At 50.9% G+C, this 16,986-nt stretch overlaps 2 protein-coding genes across 4 annotated transcripts in view; one reads left to right on the forward strand and one right to left on the reverse strand.

Annotated features, from left to right (window-relative positions):
- The window catches only part of THAP4 (THAP domain containing 4), a 48,543-nt gene extending 47,550 nt beyond the window's left edge, over positions 1–993 (reverse strand). Inside the window, exon 1 of the mRNA XM_023195081.2 lies at positions 386–993. Within this exon, the coding sequence (XP_023050849.1) occupies positions 386–462 (77 nt within the window). The 5' untranslated portion in view covers positions 463–993. The remainder of the gene's footprint in view (positions 1–385) is intronic.
- Positions 657–16,986, forward strand: part of ATG4B (autophagy related 4B cysteine peptidase) — a 30,456-nt gene continuing 14,126 nt past the window's right edge. For all 3 annotated transcript variants that reach the window (XR_002726962.3, XR_002726963.3, XM_023195083.3), the window contains exons 1-4: positions 657–1,162; positions 13,650–13,751; positions 13,907–13,978; positions 16,118–16,216. Coding sequence is in view for 1 of the 3 variants with exons in the window: in XM_023195083.3 (XP_023050851.1) it covers positions 808–1,162; positions 13,650–13,751; positions 13,907–13,978; positions 16,118–16,216 (628 nt within the window). In the remaining 2 variants the exon portion in view is untranslated. The remainder of the gene's footprint in view (positions 1,163–13,649; positions 13,752–13,906; positions 13,979–16,117; positions 16,217–16,986) is intronic.

Raw genomic sequence — 16,986 nt, forward strand, 5'->3', positions numbered from 1 at the left:
GGTCGCATCTGCCCGGCCGCTCCTGCTCGCTGACATCCAGGCCGACCGCCCGCGGTCGGGAGAGGCAGCAGTCGCGGCCGAGCAGGACAATCGGCCCGGGACCTGCTCTTCCAGAACGTGCGGCTTCTGAAGCTGCGGCGCCGGCCGGATCGATCGCGCGCAGGGCGGACCCGAGCGCCCGGGGTGGGGGCGGCCGCGCTGCCCCAGGCGCCCGGCCCAGAGACGGCGGCCGGGCCAAGGTCACACAGCGCCCACGCCCGCTCCCCCGCGCCCAGGCAGTCGAGGCCCGGCGCCCCCGCCCCCTGCATTCGGGCCGGCCGCGGGGCCTCAGTTTCCCCGCAGGGCCGGGTCGGGGCGGGGGCGTGGCGGCCCGGGGCCCGCGTACCTGTGGAAGGAGACGGCGCGCTTCTCGCCCTTGCCCTGCCGATTGGAGCAGTTCACGGCCGCACAGCAGATCACCATTGCGGGCCTTGGCCCAGCCGCGCCGCCAGGCCCCGGCCCTCGCCGCCCGCCCGCCCGCGGACCGCCCCGAGGGAGGGAGCGCGGCGGCGACACGGCTCGGGACGTGGGCCGGCCCGCGGCGTCCGCGCCGTACGGCAAGATGGAGGCGCAGACGCCCGCCGCGGGCCCGCCCCCGCCCCCGCCCGCGTCCTAGCCAGGCGCGGGTTCGGGCGTCTTCGGGACCAGCGGGGCGCAGCCGGCCCCTCGCAGCGTCCGCCGGCAGGCGGGCAGGAGGGCGGAGGAGTCGCCCCGGCGGGGCCGGACCGTACGGCGACATGGGCGCGCCGGGCACGTCCGTACCGCAAGATGGCTGCTCAGACGGCGACAGAGCCCGCCCCTGCCGCCTGGACAACTGCTCCCGGGTCCTCTAAGAAGAGGAAGCGCCACCCATGGCACGCAGTGTCCCGTCGGACAGCAGAGCGAGCCGTCGTCCCGCGACACGACCCCACGCCGCTCGCAGGGCGTCCCGGGCTCGCGTCGGCCCGGCCGTACGCCAAAATGGCGGCTCCCGCGTATTTCCGCTCGCGCGCCGTATCGTTTTTGCCGCCTGCCGCGCGCCCCGATTGGCCCCCGCGGCGTCCCGTCGTCGCGTCGCGCTGCGGGCCCGTCGGAGCGACGCCGCTTGGGTCAGTCGGCGGCCGGACTGGGAAGATGGACGCAGGTGAGGAGTTGCCGGGGGCCTGCCTTTCCGCAGGAGGTGCTCGCCTTATCATCGGCCTCTGCTGCTCGGGGCCGGGCTGCCGCGACTCGCTCCTGGGCACACCGGTGCGGGCCAGGCTGGGCCGGGGCGGCGGGCGCTGCGGGAGCGCGGGGCGGTGTTGGTGGGTGGTGGGTGGTGGGCGGTGGGCGCGGTAAGGGGATGGCGGCGCTCTGCGCCGCGGAACCGGCTGTCGGTTGCCCTGGAGCTTCTGCTGCTTTTCCGGTCCCGTCCGGAGCGCTCTGGAGGTTGTGGCTGCACAGTCCCTTGCGCCAGGTCGGCCGTGGAGAGCGGCGGAGCCTGCCGGGCGGGGAGTGGCGCGGCGGCGGATGGGGCGGCCGCGGTCCGGACCGGGAACGCCAGCGGCGGGCGAAAGCGTAGCCTTCCCGCAGCTGAGCGTGAAGGGATGGAAATTCTTTAACTTTTATGAAGTTATTTGTAGGTTGGAGGCGAGAAATAATGACGTATTCATCACAATATACACATCTTTTTTGTTTTTGTTTTCAATTTAGTAACCAGTAGATCCTCCAAGCTGCTTTTCCGTGATGAGAAAGAGAAACAGTGAATTTGTGTCATCGGATCTTAGTTTCTTGGGTTCCTGAGAGAGAGAGAGAGTGTGTGTGTGTGTGTGTGTGTGTGTGTGTAGTGTTGGTGTTTTTGCCTATTCTTTCATGCTTGCGTTCCATTTTTGCTGGCAAGATAGTTTTAAGTCAGTACCAAAACCCATCGCTTGCCCAGTAGCCTTAGAAATATTTTTACACAAAAGTTTTAGCCCATTCATTCTTTTGGGAACTGATTTGCCTTTTATCCAGTATCCCCCATCTGTAAAGAAAGATTTTCATCTGGTTTAATTCTGTCATTCTGAATGTCATTCTTTACTTACTATTTTTCTGGCAGCTACAACACGAATTTATTAAGATCTGAGTAGGAAAACTGTAATGTGTATTGCAAATATCTGTTTAGATGATTTGTAGCAGCTCCCCACTTAAATGTGGTCGTTGGTTGGAGGAAACAGGAGCCCTGACTCCCTAAGGAGCATGTTGACCAGATGTGTATCTTGTGAAGTTTATTTTTTAGAATAACTGTCAGACACTGTTGTACTATTCGCAGCTGTGTACTATTTGTTGTTTACTGTTTTACAACTGTTGTATTATATCTTATTAGGTATTACTGTTTGTGATGCAGGATTTTTCTCAGCCACTTTGCCAGCCAGAGACCTCCAGCCTGGCGAGGCCCCTGCCCAGGCCTTGCTTGGGTCCGGGCTCGCCGCAGGAGATGCCCTGTCTACTTGGCCCACCGGGTGGCACCTGGTTTGCACTCTGGCACGGATACCATGGCCGCCACGACTTCATGCTCAGCCCCTGGCGGGAGTGGGTGTGTGGGTGAGTGAGTGCCGGGTCCCGCCAGCTGTTTCAAGCGCAGACACCAGAGTGGGATCTGCAGAGCTTACAGCTAGACGTGTGGCAAGCAACTCCCATGGCGGACTCCAGCATCCAGACAAGGGGGCAGTGGATTCTGGTGTCCAGACAAGGGGAAGGTAGCGGCGCCCAAGCAGGGATGCTTGCAACCCTGAAGCCCAAGAGGAGGTGTTGCAAAGTGTCAGCAGCCCTGTCACTCCCCTTGCCCTGCTCCAGGCTATAGCTCTGGGGCTAGCTCCGTCCCCTGGCTGCTTCCTGTTGCTGTGGGCTGTCATGTAGGGCGACTGCTCTTTCCCAGCAGAGGGCTGAGGGCCACAGTGTTACAGTTTTCTTTGTACCTGCATTCATTGGGTCTTAGTTCTTGTCCCACATCCAAGAAGAATGAGATTACACTGACAATCGAAGAGTGAGGAGGGTGGAGAATAGTTTTATTGAGTGGTGAAACAGCTCTCAGCAGAGAGGGGACTCAAGGGTGGTCTTCACCCCAAAGTCGGGTGGTCTCCCTTGGCGTGGCTGGGTCCAGGGCTTTTATGGGCTCAGAATGGGGAGTGTGTGCTGATTTGTTTGTGAGTATGCAAAAAAGGCTAAAACAAAGTCACCACTCAAAGATGGGCACAACAGTGTAATAAACCAATTAGAGAAGGGTAAGTATATGTAAAATAGGTGAAGGGTGGGGATTAATTAGAGGAAAGCGCACCAAACAGGAAGAGAGGTTTGCGGTCCAGTCTGTGGATTTATCGGAGACTCTTCGCTTGGCTTTCAGGCTTTAAACTGTGGCTTGAAGGTTGGGTTTCACTGGTGACCCGCCCCTCTCTGCTTGGTATTTGTCTGCCCCCTGCCTCTATCATTTCCATACCTTGAGGCTGGAGTATCATATGAGAGACTTGGTTAAGGTCAAAAACAGAGTTCAGTGTCGGTCATATGACCTAAAATATGAAAATCATCATGTTCAGGTTAGGAGAACAGTTACGTTGTTACATGATGATAGTTTATTTTTGTCTTTTATTTTCTCTTGACAACCATATTGACACGATGATACTTTAATAGGACACGGGATGCTGCTGCATGCGGAATCAGTAGGAAAGTCGCTTGCATTTAAAGGTCTCTGTTTATGCTGATAAAAACATTTATGATGTTTGTAGGATATCATGGGGAATTTTCCTTCTTTCTTGATGCTATATTTCCTTTCAGGGATGATTAATGATCTGCCCTCCTCTGATCTCTAGGGTTCTTGAAGATTCTGCCTTCCTTGACCATGTGTAATACAGTTTCTGTTTGTTCTGACAGTCATTCATTCAATACACTATTTATTACTGATTGTCAGGTGTGTGTTAGGCATTGTTCTAGACACTAGGACTAGAGAAGTAACAACATAGATGAAAACCATTGCCCTGGGGTAGCTAACGTTCTAGACGTGAGACCAGCATTAGCAGTGAAGTGCGTGGCTCCTGGGGGACAGTGACTTGGACCGAGGATGAGGAGGATCAGAATTGTAGCCAGGATGGCCAGGAAGGGTCTCACTCTGAAGGTGAAGTTTTGACCAAGCCTTAAGCAGTGTAGGAGGAAGGGCAGGTAGGAAGAGCCTGGTGTGGCTAGGGTGCAGCTGGTGGTGGAGGGAATAGCAGGAGCTGAGGATAAAGAGGTGACTTAGGCTCAGTAGTGGTGCCTTGCCAGGTCATAGTGAGGACTTCAGTGTTTATTCTGAATAGGATGGCAACCCTTTGGAAGGTTTTGTTCAAGAGGAGGAGTAACATGATAGACTGTTTAACAGGCTTGCTCTGGCATCTCTTTTGAGAATGTACTGCAGAGGGGCAAGGGCAGAGGCAAGGATTCTAGCTAAGAGACTGTTGAACAAGCTAGCAAGGAGATGCCAGTGGCTTAGTTCACGATGGGTAAGAGGTTGACTTCTGCATGTGTTTTGGAGGTTGAGACAATAGAATTTGTTTATAGATTGGAAGTTGGGAGAGGGATGGGTGGAGAGGGAGGAGTTAAAGATGTCCCCAAAGTGTGTGACCTGAGCTAAGAAACTCAGATGGGGAAGACTTGGGGAGGTCCTGCCTGGTGGAAAGCTTTCTGTTGCGAGTTTGGATTTATGTGTGTTGAATGTGAGGCGCCTGTTAGACATCCTTGTAGCAATGTCCAGTGGGCTTTTGGGTCTACAGGTTTGGAGCTAAAAGAATAAGCCTGGGCTGGAGGTAGACTGGAGGTCACATCAGATGAGGTCCCCCAGGGTCTGAATGTGGGTGGGAAAGAAAAGAGGCCAAGGGCCTCTGCGGGTGTGGGGAGGTCCAGGAGGTGGCAGGCAGACCACGGTGTGGCTGTGTTCTCCACCAGTTCCTAGCACTGTCCCTAAAAGCATGCTCCCTATTCAGAGGACTGGCAGGTGCCAGCACTTAAATAGCCACACTGCCATTCCTTGAGGACAGAGCTGGTATCTTGTGCTTGCATCACTTGTGTCTGGCATGTGGTTGGTAATAAAAAAAAAAAAAAAAAAAACTTGAATTAATGATAACCTACACATTCTCCTACTATAAAAACTTTCAGTGTGTAGAGTTTAACATAAATCCTGTATGTTAGCATAACATGTAATGAATGCAAAGGCTGCACGGGGAGTGGGTTTTAATGTGCACATTCTGCACAGTGTGTGCACTGAAACCGTTTCCTAGTTTTCTGATGTAGCTAAATTTGGAGTTCTTTTCTCTCTCTATTTTCATTCAGGACTGAACTACTAGCATTCTCATGTAAACTCTTGGGGATTTTAAAAAAAGGAGTAATCATATGCAAACTGTTATCTTAAAGCTAACAGTTTTCTAAAGGAAAAGAAGAACCCTTTATTGAATTTATAAAATATAAATCTTCTGGAAAATAACTTCTAAGTGTTTTAGGAAGATTTCTTCGAAATGAAATGCTTTACAGCAAGCTCTTGAATTTACTTGTATGTTTTTTGTAGTTCTCCCTGGTTGAATGAAGTGTAATTGGTGCTAAATGGAGAGAAGTTGGTTAAATTCATTGAGTCCAATTCCCAACATTTCTGCCTGTCAGATTAGTAGTATTAAGTCACATTTTTTTCCTAATGGAATTACTATGTTATTAAAATACCATCTGCCCTCTTCTACTTGAGATCGCAGAAGTCCCAGGGAAGAGGGTGTGGAAAATCAAGTGTCTGGGATCCAGCTGACCAAATGGGAGAACGACTTCCAAGGGGGACTCTTTCTTAAGGTGTACAGTACCTCTCCGTCTTTTTTTTTTTTTCAGATGGAGTCTCTGTTGCCCAGACTGGCTGGAGTGCAGTGGCTCTATCTTGGCTCACTGCAGCCTCTGCCTCCTGGGTTCAAGAGATTCTCCTGCCTCAGCCTCCCGAGTAGCTGGGATTACAGGTTTGCGCCACCACGCCCGGCTAATTTTTTAAATATTTTTAGTAGAGATGGGGTTTCACCATGTTGGCCAGGCTGTTCTTGAACTTCTGACCTCAAGTGATCTGACCACGTCGGCCTCCCTAAGTGTGGGATTATAGGCGTGAGCCACCGCACCCGGCCTACCTCTTCATCTTGTTCCTCCTGCGTGTCATCTTTTTTTGATTTTTGTAAGGCAGGGTCTCACTTCATCGCCCAGACTGGAGTACGGTGTGGCAGCCACAGCTCATTGCAGCCTTGGTCTCCTGGGCTCAAGGGATCTTCTTGCCTCACATTCCTCGGTAGCTAAGACTACAGGTGTCCATGCCTAGCTAAATTTTTTTTTTTTTTAAAGAGAGACAGGGTCTCCCTGTGTTGCCCAGGCTGGTCTCAAACTCCTGGGCTTAAGTGATCCTCTCATCTTGGCCTCTTAACGTGCTGGGATTACAGGCATGAGCCACCGCACCTGACCTTGCATGTTATCTAATTTCAAATTAAAATCATTACCTGGGAGTCTGGAGATGTGTGTGTGTGTGTGTGTGTGTGTATTTTTTTTTTTTCTCTGTCGTCCAGGCTGGAGTGCAGTGGTGTGATCTTGGCTCACTGCAACAGGGTTTTGCCATGTTGGCCAGGCTGGTCTTGAAGCCCTGACCTCAGGTGATCCGCCCACCTCGACCTCCTAAAGTTCTGGGATTACAGATATGAGCCACTGCGCCCGGCCAATGGGTATTTTTTTCGAAGCTTGACTCCTTTTCTGTCAGGGGCTACGTGAATTACCTTATAAATCACATGACACAGCATGTGAAGATGGTGAAATTATGACGGGCTGTGAAATAAGGCAAGGGAACCTCTCCATGGAGAATCGCTGAGGCAGCTGGCCTCAGGCCTAAGTGGATCTCATTCATCTAAGAGTCAGTGAAGGAACCTGGCCGGGCATGGTGGCTCACACTTGTAGTCCCAGCACTTTGGGAGGCTGAGGTGGGTGGATCACTGGAGCCCAGGAGTTCGAGACCAGCCTGGTTAACATAGTGAAACCCCACCTCTACAAAAAAATACAAAAATTAAGCATGATGGTGCATGCCTGCAGTCCCAGCTACTAAGGAGGCTGAGGTGGGAGGATCCCTTGAGGCTGGGAAGGGGAGGTTGCAATGAGCTGAGATCACACCACTGCACTCTAGCTTGGGTGACAGAGCCAGACCCTGTGTCAAAAAAAAGAAGGAATGTTTGAGAATGGAATCATCGTGTTGGTCGATCTGCAAATGTTAGTGATTGTGAGTGTTAGTATTGTACCCATTGTGGGTTCTCACCCCACTGGGAAAACTGGTGGCTGTGCCCCATTTCGTGGGTGAGGAGACTGATGTTGGAAGAAGTCCAGGCTTGTGTCTGTCCTGTAGCTATCGAGCAGGCTCTCAGACTCCAGAAGCAAACCTCAGTAGAAATCAGAAGTGTTGGCGGGGCGCGGAGGCTCACGCCTGTAATCCCAGCACTTTGGGAGGCTGAGGCAGGCTGATCATCTGAGATGAGGAGTTCAAGACCAGCCTGACCAACATGGCAGAAACCCGTATCTACTAAAAATACAAAATTAGCCAGGCGTGAAGGCACATGCCTGTAATCCCAGCTACTTGGGAGGCTGAGGCGGGAGAAGTGCTTGAACCCGGGAGGCGGAGGAAAAAAAAGAAATTAGAAGTGTTAATTCCAAAAAAGTTCTCCTTCTTCCATTATAAAGTAGGATCTGGAAGGTCACAGAGGTCTCTGTTCCGTTCTGATGCCTCAGTCCATGGCTACTTGTTGTGTCTTCCTCTTCAGCTGGAGCTGTGAGGGTGTCCAGGAGGAGTGAGTTCTGCCCGGAGGGCCCGCCTGGGGCATTCCCTCCTGTCCTCCATGAGAGGGACAACGTGAGCCCCCCAGAGTACAGGGAAGCCCTCCTCATAACTGAAGGGATGCGAGTCTGAGAGTCTTCGTTGGCTCTTTTGTAGGAATTGCTGCAGGTCCCTCTGGTCCTTGGAGCCAGCCTGTGAAGCGGGGCGGCAGGCTGCTGTTCTCTAAATGCAGTCACTCTCTCCAAGGAAGGTGTGTGATGTTGGATTCAGTGTTAGTAAAGAGACTCACGTTTGGTTGGGTCTCTGTTGACCTTGTACTCTGCTGCACCTCTGCTTACATAACACGTCCATCCACGCCGGGTCTTGACTGCTCACCCGTTTCAGTGATTTGAGAATGCTGGCCCTGAGAGAGTAGTCGCTGCTCCTGTGTGGTTTTGAGCTCTTCCTGTACCTTAACTTGTCCGTCTCACAGTGAGGACACCAAGTCACAGGATGGCCACTTCCCTGGAGAGCTGCGTGGCAGCTCGGTGGGCTCAGACTTCTGACTCCACAGCTGGTGCTCTGCTGTCAGGAACGTGCTCCAGGTGTGACATGCAGACACTCCCCACTCGCAGCGTCCTCCACGATACAGAGAGGAGGGCGCAGTGTGGTGAGAGAAGCAAGGGATCGTGTTTTCAGTGTGTCCGCGACTAGTCCTAGGGGGATGTGTGACTCACTCCCAACGGAGGGCAGGAGTCTGGGAAGGGCTGGAGTGCATTTCTCTAGCCGGGGGTGCCGCGCAGTGTGGGGCACAGTGGTGTGGGAGCCCTCCTTAGGGACCCCATGGGTCACGTTCGCCGTGGCTGTGCTGCTCCTGTTCACTGCCAAGCACTGTGATTGCTCCTTGGTTTTGCTCCCCTCGGGTTTCCTGGTCTCCTTGATGGTTTATGCAGTGAGGAATCTGAGGCCACACACTGGTAATTTTCCCAGTTACAGCTGGAGGTGTGGTGGTGTATTTGAACTTAATGCAACACCTCTTATTCTCTTCACTCTGAAGTTGGCTTCCTTGCCTATAAAGTTTACTAATAAATCTAAGAAATACAACAACTTTGCATTTTACTGCTGCCGTGTTGAAAATTTCTCAACTTCACAGCTGCTCAGGCCTCGCTACCCTACTTTCAGAGGGAGCCTTTTTCCTTTTCTTCCTTATCTATTTCTCTCATTCCTTTATCATTTATATTTTTAATATGGGAAACTAGACATCCTGTTTCTCAGTTTCCAGATTCTGATACTACAGACTGCTATTGATTCAACAATATGGTCCTTTTCCCAATGACAATAGGCCACATTCTTCTGAAATACAGATGGTTTCCAAACTACCATGGTTTGACTTACAATTTTTTGGCTTTACGAGTGTGAAAGCAGTATGCATTCTATAGAAACCATACTTCACGTTTTGAATTTTGATCTTTTCCTGGGCCAGCAATATGCCCCCAGGTACTCTGGAGATGCCAGAGAGCTCCTCGTCAGCCAGTGATGAGGGGGATGACCCCTGCTGTACGGGGCACTGTGTTGCCAGGTGAGTTTGCCCAATTGTAGGCTGATGTAGGTGTTCTGAGCACATTTAAGGCAGGCCAGGCTAAGCTGTGATGTTAGGTAGGTTACGTGTATTCAATTTTTTTTTTTTTTTTTTGAGATAGAGTTTCACTCTGCCACCCGGGCTGGAATGCAGTGGCGCGATCTCTGCTCACTGCAGCCTATGCCTCCTGGGTTCAAGCGATTCTCCTGCCTCAGCCTCCTGAGTCACTGGGACTATAGGCGCCTGCCACCACGCCCGGGTAATTTTTTATGTTTTTAAAAGAGATGGGATTTCACCATGTTGTCCAGGCTGGTCTGGAACTCCTGACCTGAGGTGATCCACCCGCCTTGGCCTCCCAAAGTGCTGGGATTACAGGCATGAGCCACTGTGCCTGGCCTCAGTGCATTTTTGACTTAAGTATTTTCAACTTACAATGGGTTTATTGGACATGATCCCATCCTGAGTTAAGGAACATCTGTAGTCTACAAAGAGATACTTGCCAAAGTGTTCATTTAGCTCTGCTGTACTTTAAATAAAAGATATGTGTATCTTTAGTTCAAAGCTGGTGCCTTGGAACGGTCTCAAACATGAGAAGAATGTTCCAACAGCAAGATGGAATCATTGTCCTGCAGCGTTGAAATTAGACCGGTGGTGTTTGCATCCTTTTTCCTTGAGAATAAATTTTTTGGATTTTAGTCTATATACTGAATAAAGCCTAGAGGTCAAAGAATAGCAGGGACTTCTGAAGATTCAGGAGTGGCTTTAGAGAGGTAGCGGGGACATCATGATGTTTTTCAGCTCTTTAAAAAGATAGGTGTGGGTCAGGTGCGATGGCTCACGCCCATAATCCCAGCACTTTGGGAGGCCCAGGTGAATGGATCACTTGAGGTCAGGAGATCGAGACCATCCTGGCCAACATGGTGAAACCCTGTCTCTACTAAAAATACAAAAATTAGCCGGGCATGGTGGCGGGTGTCTGTAATCCCAGCTACTTGGGAGGCTGAGGCGGGAGAATTGCTTGAACCCGGAAGACGGAGGCTGCATGCAGCCAAGATTGTGCCACTACACTCCAGCCTGGGCAACAGTGAGACTCCATCACAAAAAAAAAAAAAAAAAGGCATGGACCTTAATTCATCCCAACTCGGTGTTTGTAATCATGTGCAGAAACAAGTAACCTTATATATATAAAAAGGTGGGAGAGAATGTAAACTTGGACTTTATTTATTCACAGTCACCAAGCAGTTCGGTTGATAACTGTCTATGAAAGCATGGACAAGTAAAATATATAAGAGCAGAGCTCTTGGGGGCCAGGTGCAGTGGCTCATGCCTGTAATCCCAGCACTTCAGGAGGCTAAGGCAGGTGGATTGCTTGAGCCTAGGAGTTTGAGAGCAGCTTGACAACATCATGAGACCCCATCTCTACAAAAAATACAAAAATTAGCTGAGTGTGGTGGCACATGCCTGTAGTCTCAGCTGCTCAGCAGACTGAGACTGGAGGATTGATTGAGCTTGGGAGTTTGAGGCTGCAGCAAGCTGTGATTGCACCACTGGACTGCAGCCCGGGTGACCACATGAGACCCTGTCTCAGAAAAAAAAAAAAAAAAAAAGGAAAAAAAAGAGCAGAGCTGTTGGACAAAGCCCTGCTGTGGGAAGCTTGCTTCATCTGGCTCCAGCCACTCCACAATGCCTGTCTTCTTGCTCAGGAAGCCACAGCACTGCTCTAGGAAAAGGGCAGAGAGGGGCCTGGGTCTCCCACAGCTGAGAATCCTTTAAACGATGCCCGTAGGGCCCTCTGCTGTGGATTTGGTAGTTCTGCCTGCACTGAGGGAGATGCTTGCGGGTACTTCCAAACCCTGTGTTTGGGAATTAGCCGCACATACAATTAAGGCTTTTAGGTCTAATAAAATGTGTGTGCCTTTGACCCTGTGGTTCTGAGTCCTTGATGTTAATGACAGAGCTGCCATTGGAGCCCTTCTGTCTGCCATCCAGCACCTCATTGGAAGTGTTTCATGGAAACGTCACAGCCACATTCTGAGGCTGTCCTGTTATTATCCCATTTTATGGATGAGGGAACATTCACACTTAGAAGTTAAGTAAGTGGTCCAGGAAACTACAGTTTACCAGTACCTAAGCTGGGCTTTGAATTCTGACTGCCCCCTGCCTCTGTGCATAGCACAGAAGTACACACACGATGCTTTGTAGTATCCGCCTACGTGGAGATCTGTGTTTACGTAGAATGCCGAGGAAACCGCGGGCACAGGGTGATTTCACCTGTGAACCTGTGCATAAAGACTTCTGGAAGGAGTCATTGCTGGGCCACGAGGCTTCACGTGATTTGTGTATTTTGTAGTCTTCAGTAGGTTTTATAATTAGCGTATGTCATTCATATCGAAGGGTGGGGTTGTTATCAAATAGTAAATTTAGATGTGGGAGAAATTTATAAGTGATTGATTTTCAAAAGATGGCTATGAAGTTGCTGCTGAAGGATGAGTGATCAGGCACCATCAGAGCTGGAGAGGCAGCAGATGAGAGTTGTGTGTTCCCGGTTCCCTGAAGAGCAGCTGGAGAGAGATGCCTCTGGTGCCAGCCCAGAATACGCGATGTGCATCTCGTCACGTTTGGGCTGGTGCCTTGCTGCTGGCTGGCACCTTCTTTTCAGGAACATTGTGGGACATGGGTATCCTCAGCCACAGTTTTGTGGCCTCTCTAGTTTCTTTTTTTTTTCTTCTTTTTGAGATGGAGTTTCACTCTTGTCACCCAGGCTGGAGTGCAGTGGTGCAGTCTCAGCTCACTGCAGCCTCCACTTCTGGATTCAAGTGATTCTCCCGTCTCAGCCTCCCAAGTAGCTGGGATTACAGGCGCCTGCCACCATGCCCGGCTAATTTTTGTACTTTTAGTAGAGACGGAGTTTCACCATACTGACCCAGGCTGGTCTCAAACTTCTGGCCTCAGATGATCTGCCCACCTCGGCTTCCCAGAGTGTTGGGATTACAGGCGTGAGCCACTGCGCCTGGCCTGGTTTCTTAACTGAAATGAAACAGAGTAAGATGGCGTGCAGGGCTCATGAGTGCAGCGGGTAAACACCACGACTGCAGCCAGCTGCCTCCTTAGAAAGTGGGGTGTTGCCGGCCGGGCGCGGTGGCTCACGCCTGTCATCCCAGCACTTTGGGAGGCTGAGGCGGGCGGATCCATAGGTCAGAAGATCGAGACCCTCATGCCTAACATGGTGAAACCCTGTCTCTACTAAAAATACAAGAAATTAGCCGGGCGTGGTGGCGGGCGCCTGTGGTTCCAGCTACTCGGGAGGCTGAGGCAGGAGAATGGCATGAACCCTGGAGGCAGAGTTTGCAGTGAGCCGAGATCACTGATGCCACTGCACTCTGGCCTGGGCGACAGAGCAAGACTCCATCTCAAAAAAAAAAAAAAAAAGTGGGGTGTCGCCACATGGAAGTGGTAGCATGCTTTTCTGATAGCATTGTTGAAATGAAAACAGGTTCAGTCCTTGATTACTAGGCTCTTTGTACCCAGGTACCTCTGGGGACTTGGCAGAGAGTTTGATCTCTCAGTGTCCAGGGGTGGACTTCCTACCTGGGAGTAGCACCGCATTCTTCTCCAGCACCTGCTCCTCACCAGGAAATTGGGGTAGACCAGAACCCCTAGTCTTCCCAGCAGCTCAGTGTTTCTTGCCTCAGAGCATGTGCCTTCATCACAGTGACTCTGAACATGCTGCCAAGGTGACATTTGGTAAACCTTCGGATGACCATGAAAAATGACTCCTTGTTCTGTTTCTTCTGTGGCTTCCCTTGTGAGCAAAGATGAAGGGGGTGGTTTCATTTTATTTTTGTCCTTTATGTTTTAAACATGTTTTAAGTCTAAAGTAAGTACTCAAATCGGGTGGCTTTTTATTTTATTTTTTTGCTTTCTCGCCCCTCAAGTTGGCCCCTAGCTTGGCCTCTCACCCTCGTGTCAGCTGTTAGACACTCAGTGGCTCAGAATATGAAAGGCTCAGGAAGTAGCATGCTGGCCCCACCTCCCTGTCCCCGTACATTGCGGAGCAACTGCCCAGCAGGGCCTTCTGCACTTTCCCAATAGTTTACTCCATCCATGGTGGGTGTCCTGGTAGGCCCGAGAAACAAGAGGGTGTGCTGCTGTTGCAAGAATTTACGATTGTTCTCTTCAGCACACAAGTGCTATAAATGGCTCTTTGGGACTAGTTTATGAAATTGTAAATGTCTGACAATTGTGTGTCTTTGGTTTCAACAGCTACTCTGACCTACGACACTCTCCGGTTTGCTGAGTGTGAAGACTTTCCGGAGACCTCAGAGCCCGTTTGGATACTGGGTAGAAAATACAGCATTTTCACAGGTATCGGCCATGCTGGAGCCCACCCTGGCCTGGCCGCTTGGCCTGCAGAAGCATTTTGTGATCATTGTTCTCTGCTAACTCTGCCATAACATGTGACTTGCAAACTTAAGGCGTTGTGTGTGTGTGTGTGTTTTTTTCTTTTAAACAACCTCTAGAAAAGGACGAGATCTTGTCTGATGTGGCATCTAGACTTTGGTTTACATACAGGAAAAACTTTCCAGCCATTGGTAAGTACTCTGTTTTATTACAACACGGGACAAAATATACATGTTTTTAGGAAGGAGGAAAACTTAGGCTTGTAGATTTGACTTCAATATGCCACGTACTTCATTTGAATCTTCACAGCAATCCCGGTTAAATGAATCGGCCGAGGCCTCCCTTGTAGTAGTGGCAGAGCTAGAATCCACGGCTCCTGACTCTAGGCCAGTGTTTTTTCAACTGCAAATCACAGTTTATTCCTGGAGCTGGAAGTCAGTATCATGAGTCACGACCAACATTGTTTTAAATGTAGGACAGAATGGCACAGAAAACAGTGCGTGACCGCCATGGGCAGGCAGCATGTTGCTTCAGGGATTTTAGTTTTATTTGCATATTTGAATGTGTGTTCTGGGTCACAGCTCTACAGTGTGTTTCTTAGGTCCAGAATGTTGGGAAGCCATTCTCTGTAGCCCTCATCTTTTTTAGTATTTTCCGCACTTACCTGTGGGGAGATTTGAAGGGCCAGGTGAATGTGACATGTTTTTATGTAACACTAAAGTACGTTCTGTTAAAAGCCATTCATCATTGTTGTATGCCCTGGAGCTGGAAGGAGATGGGGACTGGTTCTCAGCCTTGCTCTCACCAGCGGAGAACTGAGGCCGGAGGTGAGGGCCGGGCTGGCGTCATGCTTCCTCAGCGCCGGGTCAGGGTTTGGTCCCTCTTCTAGGGGTGGTTTCGTTCTTTATCCTGAAGTGAGGTGGAAGTCAGATAGCCACAGTGGCTTGACGATGGAGAACACTGACGCGTAGGGACATATGACAGTGTCTCCTTAGGTTGATATTTAATGATACACCTTGTCAGAGGTACCCTGGAAATATTGATATTTAATGATATATTTTAATGACAAACTTGTCAGACGTGCCCTGGGAAGAGTTGCTCGTTCCACAAGGGCTTGTTTTGCAGCTGCGCTGAACCTGCTCTCTGAGCGGCCTTGGATGCAGGTTTGTCCCCAGCCTCCATCTCCTTCACAGCCACCCTGCCGCGTGCTGGGAAGGAGAACAGGACTGGAGCGAAGCCTTTCTGGTTTGGCAGAGGCCTTGTGGAGGAGGTAGAAGCTGGGGACGAACCCTGCAGATGAAGCAGCCCTATTGCAGTTCTGAAGGTCAAGTGCGGTGTGTTTCCTTCTTAGCCCCACAGAAATGATTTTTTAAAATTATTAATTCATTTTTTTAATAGATGGAGTTTCACTATGTTGCCCAGGCTGGACTTGAACTCCTGGGCTCAAGCAGTTCTCCCTCAGCCTCCTGAGTGTCTGGGACTACAGGTGCTCACCAGCACGCCTGGCTCTGAGATAAGTTTTTATCAGCAGTGGAGCGAGGGTGATCATGGGCACTGCTGACTGGGTTGTCGGTGGGTGACAGCCACCGCTACCCCAAGACACAGGGTTTATCGTCCTTGCCAGTGCGTGGAGAAGCTGCCGGAAGCCCAACGGTGGGCACAGGGCAAACCTTGTGGTCTGACCCCTGAATCTCCTCTTCTCACCCTGGTGTGCAGCCACCTGCCAGCCTCTTGCCTGCCACACAGGTGGCCCTCTCTGTTGTCACTGCTGTGCAGTGGCATTCCACCGGACCCCTGCTGTGGAGTGGCAGTGTTTCCCGCGCGGTTCCGTGGTGCATGTTGTCCATCTTTCTGGGCCCCAGGGAGTGGCTGTGAGGGAAGGGCCCACAGGCACCTGTGCTGGAAGGGCTGAGTTGCTGCCCTTGCGGCCCTTCCTGTGCTCTCGGCAGCACTGCTTGTCATCACACCTTTGAATTTCTGCCTTTCTGGCAATTGGAAAATGACTTGTCTTGTTTAACTTTGCATTTTCTGGATGACTTGTGGGGGTCAGCGTCTTCCTGTGTTTGTCAGACTTCCTTTGACTCCGTGACTGACTTGTTCGTGTGTTTTGCCCATTTTGAGGAGGTTGTCGGGACATTTCAGTCTCCAGTAAATGTGGCCCTTGGCGTTACTGAGTCCTAAGAGGTGTGTGTTGCCCCAAGTGGAGCTGATGGATGAGGGAGTCGGTCGGTGCCCGTGGTGTGGGACTGACCCGCTGCCTCTGGCCAGTGGGCTCGTGGCCTGTGGGGCCATCTGGCCATGAGCACTTCTCTCTCTGTCTGCCGTGACAGGGGGGACAGGCCCCACCTCGGACACAGGCTGGGGCTGCATGCTGCGCTGTGGACAGATGATCTTTGCCCAAGCCCTGGTGTGCCGGCACCTAGGCCGAGGTGAGTCACAGCCCTGGGGAGGGCGCATGGCCACGGTGTTCTCAGGAAGCAAAGGGGACTGTGGGGTCAGGGCTTTTTAGAGCAGGTCCCAGGTAAAACACAAAGTAGAACTTGAGGTTTTCTTGAGTAATGAGCCACTTGTTTTTATTGATTTAAAAAACTGACTTTAAAGAATGCTGATAAATCAGCCTGGGCAACATGGCAAGACCCCGTCTCTACAAAAAATACAAAAATTACCCAGGCGTGGTGGCTCCTGCCTGTAGTCCCAGCTACTCAGGAGACTGATACGGAGAATTGCTAGAACCCAGGAGATGGAGGCTGCAGTGAGCTGAGATTGTGCCACTGCACTCCATCCAGCCTCTGCAACAGAGTTAGACCCTATCTCGGAAAAAAAAAAAAAAGATGAATGGTGATAAATGTTTTAAATTACTGAAACTGTTTTCTGTACAGATTTGTTTTGATAACTTGGCATATATGTATTTGAAATCCTGGAGAACATGGGTTTTTACTTTTAAAAGATTCTGGCTGGGCGTGGTGGCTTATGCCTGTAATCCCAACACTTTTTTTGCCGAGACGGGTGGATCACAAGGTCAGGAGATCAAGACCATCCTGGCCAGCATGGTGAAACCCCATCTCTACTAAAAATACAAAGATGAGCTAGGCGTGGTAGCACACACCTTTAGTCCCAGCTACTCAGGAGGCTGAGGCAGGAGAATCACTTGAACCCGGGAGGCAGCGGTTACAGTGAGCCGAGATTGCACCACTGCACT

This window comes from Piliocolobus tephrosceles, chromosome 11 (assembly GCF_002776525.5).
Source record: "Piliocolobus tephrosceles isolate RC106 chromosome 11, ASM277652v3, whole genome shotgun sequence".
In the NCBI taxonomy this organism is placed as follows: Eukaryota; Metazoa; Chordata; class Mammalia; order Primates; family Cercopithecidae; genus Piliocolobus; species Piliocolobus tephrosceles.